General features: G+C 50.6%; 2 protein-coding genes across 2 annotated transcripts; one reads left to right on the top strand and one right to left on the bottom strand.

Annotated features, from left to right (window-relative positions):
• Positions 1-4,106: 4,106 nt before the first annotated feature.
• Positions 4,107-4,925, top strand: PV07_11289 (uncharacterized protein; the record flags this gene model as incomplete). Its single annotated transcript, XM_016398711.1, has 1 exon — positions 4,107-4,925. One exon carries the CDS (start codon positions 4,107-4,109, stop codon positions 4,923-4,925), a length of 819 nt encoding a protein of 272 aa, XP_016243273.1.
• A 3,110-nt stretch (positions 4,926-8,035) lies between these two features.
• On the bottom strand, positions 8,036-9,486 carry PV07_11288 (uncharacterized protein; the record flags this gene model as incomplete). Its single annotated transcript, XM_016398710.1, has 8 exons — positions 8,036-8,186; positions 8,238-8,310; positions 8,367-8,447; positions 8,548-8,728; positions 8,780-8,857; positions 8,908-8,965; positions 9,022-9,115; positions 9,177-9,486. The coding sequence occupies 8 exons, from the start codon at positions 9,484-9,486 to the stop codon at positions 8,036-8,038; spliced, it is 1,026 nt and encodes a 341-aa protein (XP_016243272.1).
• Between the last annotated feature and the right edge of the window lie 2,979 nt (positions 9,487-12,465).

Here is a 12,465-nt window from a genome sequence, read left to right as displayed (position 1 = left end):
TGGTCCATCATAAATATCCTTTCTGTCTTGCGAATAACTAGACCGTTGGAAGGCAACGTATTGCTGATGGGTTTTGTCTCACAGAAGAAGAAAATTTAGGAGACTCTTTGATTTACCGCGAGCTGTGATTTCGCGGAGGACTTGGTTAGCTATCGAATGGCTATGGGGCTGTTGAATTGATCTGTGTCTTGGAGATCGTACCGTCAGTGCTAGGGGTCATTTCTAGGGGTCTTTATATCATCGAAAGACTTGACACGCTCGTAATCTCGTCTTGAATATCTGTCATGGAACTGTCCTTTTCGGAAATACGCCGGAAATGAAGACTTGAAAGAGATACGCGCAGCATAAGGAACTAAATCAAAGGGTCCTAGAGATGGATCGTCTAGATGGAGGAATTTTTTCCAATTCTGGGTCCTTCGGCAAAGCCAGATACTGATGAAGTGAGTAACCGCTGGCATGCGCTATCATTCTTGATATCACCAGCATATATAAGCAAATGCTGTCGCCGTCACATCGGAAATGGGAGGGTATCTGAACTTTCTGGGCTTCTCCCGGGTCGCTGTGGTTGCCGTCGTTGATGCCGTGACGGTTGTTGTTCGGGGGCACGCAATTCCGTCCCGGGCACCAGGCTGTATCAACAGCCGCTCAGTACTTTCAGTTCGAAAAATTTGCTCGCCAAAGCATTGCCTTTTAGTTTTTCCGGGACACAAGCTTGCCCGGGCCAGCCCTGAATACAACCTAGCTCCCGTAGTGTTCTTCCGGCCCATATTGCTGTGTTCAGACTTTCTAGACCTGCCTGACCGGGTTCTTCTTGCGTCTGGTATGCATGTAAAGTATTCTCGGGCTGAGTCCTTTTCGCCCTTGCACACTGCTTCAGGAATGACGCCTGTCGCTGCCAATTTGATAAGATTTAAAGCGAAAAATAGTCGGAGGATCAGGGAGCAGGGCCGAGTTGGTAGAAATCTCTGTTCGGCATTCGAGGTTCTCGACGCTTGCACATATGCACCCAGGTGGCCGAGAGGCTGGGGAATGCCTAGGAACGAGCTCTTGTCCGACGAAACAGACTGCAAGTTAACTCGGAAAGTCTTTAAAGATTTCCGCCCTCCCCATTCCCCCACCCGGATCTTGAATGGCGAGACGCAAGGATAATCCAACCCCCCGCACGAAGCGCAGATGTGGAAAATGAGAGCGTTCCACCCGGAGAAAATAAGGGGGAGAAAACCGTTCCCAAATTTGACAAAAAATTTCTTCAAACTCATCTAGCGGGAGTTTCAATTGTGAGAGCCTTGTTACTGTGTTTGAGCAACCCTAAAAGAAGCTGGATCTTCAACGCCCACCTTACGAAACATAATATTTCCAATACTAAAGGCTACTCTGGACGCTGGTATCTGCGGGAGCTCCTTGATCAACAAACGTCAAAGGTACATGGGGGTGTGACAAATCGAGACCAATCTCTCCTTAAACCATGGACCTCCCCGAGATTATTAGATACCGCGACCTGGAGCCGAAATGGCATGTTCCTGGAGCCAAAGAACCCGGGTTTATACGATACCTCATCAATTGGATTGGAGGCCCGGACGGACATATCAACCCCAACAAGGAAGTTGCTCGAGTGAGCGAAAAGACGGTTGTTGGCCTCATGAATCTTCCTGTGGGCCAGATGCAAAAGGGCCTACACTATCACAGTGTCACGGAAATCTACATAATCCTCCGAGGGGAACTGGAGTCTTATGACGGCAAAGGGCAGACTCATCGGGCCAAGGCTTTGGACTGTATCTATATTCCTAAAGGCGTACCTCACGGTGTCCGGAACTGTGGTACAGAAGATTGTGACCTGATTTGGGTGCACGACGGGATCGAGAAGATTGGGACCTCCGTGTATTTCATGGATGGCGTGGTCCCCGCTTCATACGAACAGCCAGACGACATTTACTTCGTAAGCTTTACGGACCTCAAGCCATTCTATGGGCTTTACCGGGGCCAGGAGCCCGAATTCCAGCGATGGGCCATCAGTTGGGTTGGTGGAGGCGATGGTTTCGAGAATTATAATCGCGATGTAGCTTTGGCGAGCGATAAGGTCACCATCGGCATGACTGTGCTGGGACCTGGGCAAAAGTCAGTCCCGCACAGGCACGAAGATGGCGAACTATACGTGGTGATCAAGGGTAAGGTCGTGGCGAACGTTGGAAATGGGAACGAGGAATGTGCTAAGCTGGACGGGGTATATTTCCCAGAACGAGTTCTCCACGGGATTAGAAATCATGGGGATGAACCTGCATGTCTTCTGTGGGTGCAAGAACGGCCTCAGAGGCAAACTCAGTGCACGTAAGCTGTCTTGCTTGTCTCGATATTCTATCAACCTCTTGGACATAAAATATGATTGTCCCGGTGGCCGCAGCCTTGTCTTTTATGGGAGCCTCTCTGGACAGCATCATGTTCCTCCATGGAGCCACATCAAAGGCGGGGTGGTTCGTCATACTGGCTGTGCTTAGCAGAGACGGACGCGAGCCAAAATAGGCGGGGTCAGTTTCTGCCATGTATAATTAAGCGAGGCGTCTGTTGTACAAAGTTACTATCCGGAGAGGCTCCGTCTTTTATCATTGAACTTGTTTTTTATCCTAGATGGGCTATTTCAGATTCTGTTCATGGATACAAATGTTCGGGACCTCCAGGGTTCTGCAGGTTAGAGATCTGCCGATAGAAGGTCCGCATATGCTCGATGCTGACAACTTGCTTCGCAGAGACGGTTCGGCCATCAGGGAAGCGGAATTCGGTCTCGGCGTCAGCACAGTATTGATTGACGACCAAATTTCCGCCGCGGCGAGTCCAAGTATAGTACTGCCTGCCGTAGGCGTTGATACGTGACTCCAGAGTTCCTTGGGGGGTTCTCACCCAGGCACGCCACCGGTAGGGACTGAGGATCTTACTCAACGGATCAATCCAGAATGCCACCTCTTCGACACCGGAGCTCGTTGGATCCTCGAGAAGAATTTGCTCGTCTCCGATGTTGATCATGGCGGTTCCCATGCCCTTGCCGATATCTCCGCGCATCAAATACCAACTTAAGCCCTCACTCCAACCGTGCATCCAGCTTAGTCCCCGGCCAGCCATGTGTCCGGTACGATCAGGGACGTGACCTCGGTGTTGAATGCGTTCATGAAGGCCAAACTGGTCTTTGAGGGTCAGCACCTTTCCATCAACCTCGATAGTTCCTGAAACACGACAGTGCGTGATGTAACCCGCCATTCCGACGGGCTTCTGCGCATCAAAGGTGCCCAAATGCCAGAATGCCGGGTTTGTTTGCTTGAACTTGAGGTCGACTTTGACACCGGCGTACTCGCCGATGGCATGCCATTCAGGAGGGGCGCAGTGGTGTTCCATCTTGTCTAGCTTCCAAACGACCTTATCCTTGCCCTCGATAACCTTGATGGAGCCGGGTTTGTAGTAATCATCAATCAGCTGGCCCTTGTTGACACCGAGAGCGTCTGGATTCATGTACTGCTTTTGCTCGTCGGAGAATTTGCCATAAACTAGCAACAACTGGGCCACGTCACCGTCGACGACAACCTCGCGGCCCTGCTGCTGATAGATAAAATTCCAGAGATGGATGTCCTCGCCGGTTTCTGCCTTGCCCCGAAGGACCAGGCCACTGTCGTTGAAGACGTCGCCTTTGAAGTCCAGAGGCAGCCTCCTCTTCATGTGGTCAAGTGTGACTTCTGCGGCAACATTGTTATAGATGCCCTGCTCCTCATCGTCGTCTAAAACAGTCTTCATATTTGGTGAATAGGGCAGAAATAATGTGACAGTGATGCTCAGGAATTTTCTCAGCTCATCAACTTCGACTTTTGTCAACCTTTGACCAAGATATCTCTCGTGGACAAAAGTTCACTCAATCTCAGTCTGATATTCCGGGAGAGTTTGGTCGAAAAGCGGGTTTCGGAATTCGGAAACCGGAAGGACTGGGGAATGGTTTCCTGGGGGCGCTTTTGGAGGTGATCATTGGGGAAAGAGAAAGGCTGTCATCAACCAGTGAATCGGTCCTGGTTATCTTGAGGCTCGCTCACGTTGTCTAGACGTTACACGATACAGTGCACAGCACCTCCAAAATGATACAATCTGTTCTTGTGGTAACTGGGGCTGGGGGGATGGGAGTAGCTAGTGCGAGGAGGATGGGAAGCGGTCGGCTGGTGATTCTTGCCGACTATTCCGACAAGGCCTTGGAGGTTGGTGTCGCTCAGCTCAAGAGCGAAGGTTTTACCGTCGAAAGCCACAAGCTGAATGTGGCCGACTACGACTCCGTCAAGAAACTAGCAGAGCACGCTGCCGCGGCTGGGAGAGTTGATGCAATCGTCCATACTGCTGGCGTCTCACCTGCAAGTTCAACCAAGCATCTAATATTCGATATCAATCTCGTCGGGACCGCCAACGTCATCGACGCGTTTCTGCCCATTGTCACCGTTGGCAGCAGCGTTGTGTGCATAGCAAGCTCTGCTGGTCATGGGTACAAGTATTCCGACTCCTTGGAGCAGCACCTCGCAACGGCGGAGCGCACAAAGCTACTTCAACATCCTGAAGTCACCAGTGATACAGAACTATCAGCTTATTCATTGGCGAAACGAGGAAACATTTTGCGCGTTCAGACTGCATCTCGAGAGTATGGAAAGAAAGGTGCTCGAATAAACTCAATCAGTCCCGGAGTGATCTACACGCCCATGAGTATATCCGAACTTGAGGGCCCATCAGGCGACTACATCAGGGACATTATCGCAGCTGGTGCGATCAACCGCCTGGGGACAAGCCAAGAAATTGCAGCAGCGGCCGCCTTTCTATGCAGCGCCGATGCGTCCTTCATCACCGGTATCGATCTTCTCGTCGACGGCGGGCTGGTTGCCGGGAGACGCTGGGTGTTTCCAGGTGGGACATAGGAGGCCTATCCTTCAACTTTTCCTGAAATTATAGTCTTTTACTTTTCGTAGCTTGGGATTCAAATTCAAGAAGCTGCATTGATCTCCAAAACCTTTTAGGAAATCACGCTAAGCAATTGATAGAGCGGATGATCCCAAAAAGATTGTGTATTTCAGATGTGACATAGATGTATGCATAGATATTTCTCGATACCCCACAAGAACATCTCTCTTTCAAAGAGGCAGTGTTGCCAGGACTATAGTAATGACTATATGTTACGAGCTGCTTTGCACACGTGAGGTGTCACTAGGTAAAGCCGAAGTGGTTTACTTGGTGATATAGTAGTAGGGCGATATAGCTAAGACTAGAAACTAAGAGTATACCATATAGACCTATATATAAAGTAGATAGTTAAGAGGAACTTAATTTATTTATTAAATAAAATTGACTACGAAGGAAACCTAGAGACGTATTCTAACTATATATGTCCATTAGTCTCATTATCCAGAAAATCGCTGAGATTGCCGTTGCCGTTGGCCGATACATGGGTAACACCGTTTGCCACATCACGCATAGCTGTGTTTTGCGTAGCGCTCTTCTGACTCTTGAGATGACCGGCGAGGATTGGTGCTGTTTCGAGGACTCCATGGATGCCAATGAGACTCGTGATTTCGAGCATCTCCATAATCTCCTCGGGAGTAGCCCCGAGCTTCAGAGCATTCCTCATGTGGATTTTCGTGCCCCGGTGGTAAAGATGAGTGGTGGCCGCATCAAATGCACACGTAATAATCTCTCTAATTTTGGGCTCCAGCACCTGTGTTTTCGCAGGGAGCGAAGAGAATTCGGTGTAAGCTTCAAGGTAGATGGGGTCGAGCTGGAGGATCGGCCGAAACGACTCTGGGAAGAAACCGCGGTGTTTAATGAATTCTTCCTCGACTTGTTTCCACTCGTTCGTAGATGTTTTCTTGTCGCTCTCAATGCCCAACTCTTCCATAACCTCCAGTAAGATCTGTGACCCATTACTAACAGAATGGATTCCAAGAAGATAAGTGAGTCCGACGACTTCGATGATCTCCTCAATGGTCGCCCCGGCCGCAAGGGCGGCATGGGTGTGAGCACGCACGCCAGGAATGTACATATGCGTGCACGATGCTGCGACGGCTATGTGAATGAATTCTTGCACTTTCGCCGAGAGACGGTTCTTCCTCTCGGAAGCCTCACGCATGTTGAGGTATGCTGCAAAATAGTCCTGGTTTATGACCAGAAGTGCGTGCCAGTCATCAGTCCAATAGCCTCTGCTCTCGAGAAATCGTTGCTTTAGCTGAAGCTGTTTCTGAGTAAGAACCATGGCTAATGGCTAATTGTGAATGGATGATGGATTAAAATTGAGGTAAAGGACAAGTGTTTGGTTGGAATGGGCAAAAGGAGAAGCTTTTTAGGGCCTGCGCTGCTCTTGAGATTTGATATCTAATGCGCCGTGTTATCTAGGTTCGTACGGAAATCTTGGTCAGAAAAGGTGTAACAATTGACTGCAGTAAGCCCAACCATACATATGCTTTTTGACTTTTATCAAGGTATTTTGCAATGGACGAATTCCGGGTGTACTTTTGAGTTGAATTCCGACGTCCAGGAGGAATCTCTATCAAATTGCTAGATCACTATAGGACATAACAGAACAAAATAGCCTGGAGAATGATTCAAATGTGTCTTTCGACAAGCCATATTAGCTTAGAGAGATGTGTATGATGGCTCCCTCAATCCCGTCAAAACGCGCTCAGTAGTCAAATTCTTTGGCCTGAGCGCCTGGGAGTACAAACGGAATGCGGAGGTGGCGCAAAAAGAGCCATTGGATTACCTGTGAATGAGCTGGCATCTCTGACTGAGCCACAGCTGCCGGCTTGTTGCTAGGCGTGGAGGCGACGGTTTCGGAAATCGCCCCTGCATTTCGCTCAAAATTTCCCTGCATCACCTCCTTTTCGCAATCAAGGACTGTCTATTTGACAAGTGATGTGCGTCAACTGGGCGGCCTTCGACATTCCCATCCACTGTACGAAGGGATGGCGGACTTTCCTCTTTCGCAGCCTGACGGCAGGACAGCCCTGGGCTGTACCCTCGGGTTCGGCTCGACTTTCAGCTCCCAGATCCTCTCTCGTGTAGGCTATGACTTTGTCATGATCGATATGGAACATCATCCTCTGTCCGCCCGTGAAGCTGGCGTCCTGGTTCATGTTGTGATGGCTGCATCGGCAGGCAAATGCCAACCGCTTGTGCGAATTCCATCTCACGGGCCCGAATGGATCAAGTGGGCGCTCGACGCCGGTGCAGTAGGGATTATTGTGCCCATGGTGGAATCCCGGGCACAGATGGAGAATATTGTCCAGAGCGCGCTCTATCCGCCAAGAGGAGCACGCAGCTTTGGTCCGGCATTGGCTCTTTTTGCGGACCTGGATCCTGCAGCAACAACGGACAAATATCTGAATCATACCAGCAACCGGATTGCGCTCATCCCCATGATTGAGTCAGTTCAAGGCCTCAACAACATCGAGAAGATAGCATCAGTTGACGGTGTCACGTCTGTCTTTGTTGGGCCAGTCGATTTAAGATTATCCATGGGCCTGCCAGGAAGCGATGGCACCGAAAGTGTCTACCTTGAAGCCTTGCAAAAGATCCTAGCGACTTGCAGCCGGCTCGGAAAGCCAGTCGGAATATTTGCGAGGGATGGTGAATCCTGCAAATGCCGAACGCTGGAGGGGTTCAATTTTCTTTTGGTACGTTCGAGGGACTCTACAACCCCTAATCACGCCCCCTGTGTGCTTATACTTTTTAGCTCCCTGGGGAGGCAACCTTGCTGGCTCAAGGGGCCAAGGCTAACTTGGAAGACTGTAAGAATGGCACAATGGCCGCGCAGCAGACACAAACGCAGACCTCATCGTAGATTTATGAGAATTAATTCCCGCTGGCTGGGTAGAGAGTCATGTTCGGCACCCCTGGGAAGACCATTCACAGACCCATTGAAATGAACGTGGAGGACAACAATTGGATTGTGTTAAGCAAATATACATGGCCGAAATTCTCTTCGAACCTGATTTAGGAACAAATCGGTGACAATGTCGAAGGAAATGCCTGTCCACTAACCATCTATCTCTGTCGGCTGGAGAGCTCCGAGCAATTGCGAAATCCACTCAACGACATTCCGATAATATTCTGCGGTCTGTGGAAGAGTGAGGATCATAATGAAACCATGGGGAAGTCCTGGGAAAATCTTGAGGGTGGTCGGAACACTAAGATATCTTAGGATGTTGAAGCGTGCCTCGGATGATTCATAAGCTCACTCTGCAACTTCCAAAGCACTCGCATATGCCATTCCTTCGTCCCGCAAAGGATCCATGCCAGCGACTTGGATGACTATGGCAAAAGGGCGGTAAGCTTCGATCCATGCAGGGATGGGAAGTTAGACCTACGGCAAGGAGGAAGCCCAGAATGGGAGGACGCAAGAAGGGGGTTCGCGTAGGCATGTGTATTTTGATCTGGAAGATATTGATCTGAAAGAAAAAGTAATCATAATGCACACATCAGCCATGGCAATCTGGAGCGTACCATTACCTTGAAAGACGAAATCAGAGAAGGATAAGCTTGCCATACCCCAAAACCATTGCATGCGTTCTGAGTTGGTGGTGGGAGAGTCTTTGTTTTGGGCAAAACTTAGAAGCTCATACTTTGAGGTCGGGAAATGTTTAGGGTGACAAAGTGCAGGAATATTCAAAACCTGACCGATGATACCTTGCAGGCCCGAATCTCTCGCACGTAGGGCCACTGCGGCCGCCTGATGATCTGATTGTTAGCACAGAGGCTCTGTTGTGGACGGCGTGCGCACAAGGTTGGCACCAGAACTGCTCCCTCCAACAATCACCTTGGACGGGTCAACTTGTAAGGAGGCAGCATTGTCCAGGACCTAAATGATAATAAGCTACCAAACGACAGCGAAATGCAGGTTCACAATACCCAGAGGAGACCTTCAAAGGCGTCATTCATCGGCGTTGGGAAAGGATGCTCGGGAGCCCTTGATAGACGAATTTTTCTTAATTGATGCCATCGAGGCGAAAATCCCAAGCATACCTTCGATAATCAACACTTATTACGGTGATCCCTGCTTGAACACAGGAAGTGAGATTCATGATCGCCTCAGAATCGTGACCACCGACTGTCCAACCTATGACACGATGAGCCCTCTTCAAAGCCTCCATGATATGATCAAGTTTGGCAATACAAACCTCCTCCGTGGCACACATAGAACATGGGGAGACGTCCCTTTTTGTTTTCAGGCCTGTAGACTCGGATCTCCATGTCGGTGCCATCCGAAAGCGGTGCTCTTTCGTGACTGATAACATAGCCCTGTGTAGGAGCAAAGGAGGGATAGTTGACCCTTGCTCCTGAAAAGTTCTTCCGCAGCTCGTTGACAGTTTGAAAGGTCCATATTTTATCAAAGGCAACATTGACATCCTGCACATGGCCTACGAAAGATGGGTGAATTTGCGAAAGGTGTGAGTGGCTTGGAGCAACCATGGTTCCTGCCGTGACCATTGTAACCTCGTTTGAAGGAGGCTCTAGGAAAGAGCTTTTTTCTCAATTAGTTGACCTGCGAGCTAGCACGAGGAACGTAGCCACACGGAATGCAGTGGAGTTACAGGAGTGGGTGAAAGTTGCCACCGTCCGAACGGAGATTGATTCAGCTCACACCACCTTGTCTTCCGAAGAACACACATTAACAGTCTTCCGGGAGCACACAATTGCCGGGGTGGTCGTAAACAGTTTTTTGTGCACAACAACGCCGCACGCACGCTGGCACTAGATGGGGCTGTGGGAGAAAAAGGTTAGAGTCAAGAGCTCTAGCTTCGGCGACCCGCTCAAAATGGCAGCAACGCGGGGTGATACGGGGTGACGCGGGGGATCCAAGCCTTGGACTGGCTCGGCGGACCTATCAGTACCTTGCATGCCCTTCGACCGGCCGGAACAGGAACATGTACCCGTGATTGGGCCTCGGAAATAATGTAGGAGAAAGGGCTACTTAAAGGGCCCCCCGCCGCCGGAATTTCCTGAGACTCTCTCTGCACAAAAGACGCTCAGCTCTGAATTTGCGGTGGGTTGACTGGCCTTCCGTCAGAGTCAGGCGGCGAGATACACGTGAGCCTTGCATTTGCTTGAGGAGCACGTGAAGCAACCGGGCTGCCGTCTAGGTCCAGCATTCAGTAGCCCTACAGCACTGAGCACTTGGAGCCTTTGGTAGGCCGGAACAGGACATATCGGCCGTGGCAGCTCCATTCCAACGATAACGTGGCATGTTTGAACTCCCCGAGGAAAAATGAAGGCCCAACGACAAGAGCGACCAGAGCCTTCCCGAAATGCATGTCCCGAGTGTAACGCCCAATTTGCACGCTTGGAGCACCTGAAGCGGCACATGGTGTCTTTGCATAGCTCCCAAGATGCAAAGCACCACGCGTGTAATCTCTGCGGGAAAAAATTATCCAGGAGGTCTGTTTGTCTTTTGCCCCGAGCTTCGGTGTGACATCTCGCCCTTTTGACGTTAGACACTCACTGCACCTAGAGACGTCTTGCTCCGCCACCAGCAGTGCTGCCGGGCGGGCAAGCCCGACGGTGAGGGCGCAGATTCTCAGCAGGGATGGAAGAACCCCAGACGATCATGCCAGATTTGTGGTATGTGGGAGTGTACCTGTGGTGTCACTGACCAGACCGCCAACTCCGTCAATGGTGCTTTACCTTCACCACCCACCGACATCTCCCAAAGAAAATCTGGCAGCGCCTCTCAGCATTTATCTCCAGGTCACCTTGTCACTACCAGCCCAGCGGAAATTGTGCAGGTGGTGGGAGGTCCGGTAGTGGGATCTGGCGAGAACGCTGTGTCTGGCTCAGATAATCCCAAATTTACATTACCCGGGTCCGCCGAGAAACAGTGGCAAGCTTGGGCCAGTCAAGCAAGGCCGGTCTCCGCCACTGAATCGTCTCCCCTGGGCGGAGTTAGTCCTGGTGATGCCATTGCTCAAGCAACTGGAGACGCGGGGGCCGGGGACGGGACTACAAAGGAGAGAAAGGCGGCCAATAAAAGAGGCAGATATGTCCCACAAGCTTGGTTCGAGACCCTTCCTCTCCTGTTTAGATCATTCGCTAATACAGTTCTTATAGTATCAACTGCCAAAAGCGAAAGATCAAGGTAAGCGCGCATGTCAGACCTGAAATCCCTATGATTGGGTGGTGCTTATCAATATCATAGTGCTCAGGAGAGGAGACTTGCCAGCAGTGTCTTGCAGGGGATGAGATTTGTATGTATCAGCCGAGCAGGAAAAGACGCTCTAATCTACTTTCAAAAGGCGATAAGCCAAAGTCAGCTAATCATCCCTCGTTCAAAATCCTTGGATTAACTGACCAAGGATGCAGGTCTGTTGCTATAAGCCGGGTGTCTATCGGGTCGCACGCGCCAGCACAAGAGGCTGCTCCAAATAACTCACTTGGGGATGTCCTGGCGCGGCTTACTGCCGTGGAGAGAGAGCTGAATGTCTTTAAGAACCATATCGCTGTGCACGATAAATGCTCGCAGGATGATAGCCCAGCACAGACACCATCAGAAGAGGATAGAAACGCCTCCGACTTGACAACGCCGATGAATGAAGTGCGACTCCCTGGACCCGGCACGATTCACGGGCCCACCTCAATCGTCCAGTCAATCACCGCTCTCAACAAGATCGTTGACAACGGGGAGGGAGAAAACCAAGCGCACGCTCCAGTGGAAGCCAGACCAGTAAGCCCCGCCCAAAGTGTTGGGTGGGAGAGGCTTCCGCGAGCTCGAAACAAAAATATTGCGACCCTGGAACGAGAAACGAAAGCTCTCGATCGTGCCGAGCTCTATCGCCTTGTGGATGTCTTCTTCGAGTACCTAAATCCCCACTATCCCTGCTTGAACGAATGTCAGTTCCGCCAACAGCTCAACCGCTTCCTTATCAGCGAGCTTAATGAGAATCGAGATGTTGATCACATCCAATTCATCGCATTGATCAACCTGGTCTGCGCTGAAGTCAAGATCTTGGACGACTCGAACTCCGACTCCGAAAATGTCCCCGGATGGGATGAATTTTGTCGCGCAGACACCGTTTTGGGTAACCTGACCTGGCTCGGAAATGGCAACCATATGACTGTGCAGTGCCTCATAATCAAGGCTAAGTATCTCCTTTACGCGGAGCGCAGTGAAGCCGCTTATGACACCATCGCCCGGGCGGCGCGTCTCTGCTTCAAGATGAAGTACTCGAATCAGGACGCCTGGGAGACATGCACCCCCTTTGAAATCGCCATGAGACAACGCATCATGTGGACTATCTTCTACTTCGAACGCAACGTTGCTCTCAACAGTGGCATTCCATACCTCATTCGAGAATCCGACATCCGGGTGGACCTGCCCAAAAGCTATAATGACCGCGAAATGGATCCGGACAAACCGTTGCCCCCAGAAGACCCGGTGCACTCTTATGGACCATGCCTCGCTGTCGCGGTGAA

The sequence above is a fragment of the Cladophialophora immunda genome (assembly GCF_000835495.1).
Source record: "Cladophialophora immunda strain CBS 83496 unplaced genomic scaffold supercont1.7, whole genome shotgun sequence".
NCBI classification, from domain to species: Eukaryota; Fungi; Ascomycota; class Eurotiomycetes; order Chaetothyriales; family Herpotrichiellaceae; genus Cladophialophora; species Cladophialophora immunda.
The sequence above is the reverse complement of the archived record's forward strand: the minus strand, read 5'-3'. Positions and strand labels throughout refer to the sequence as shown.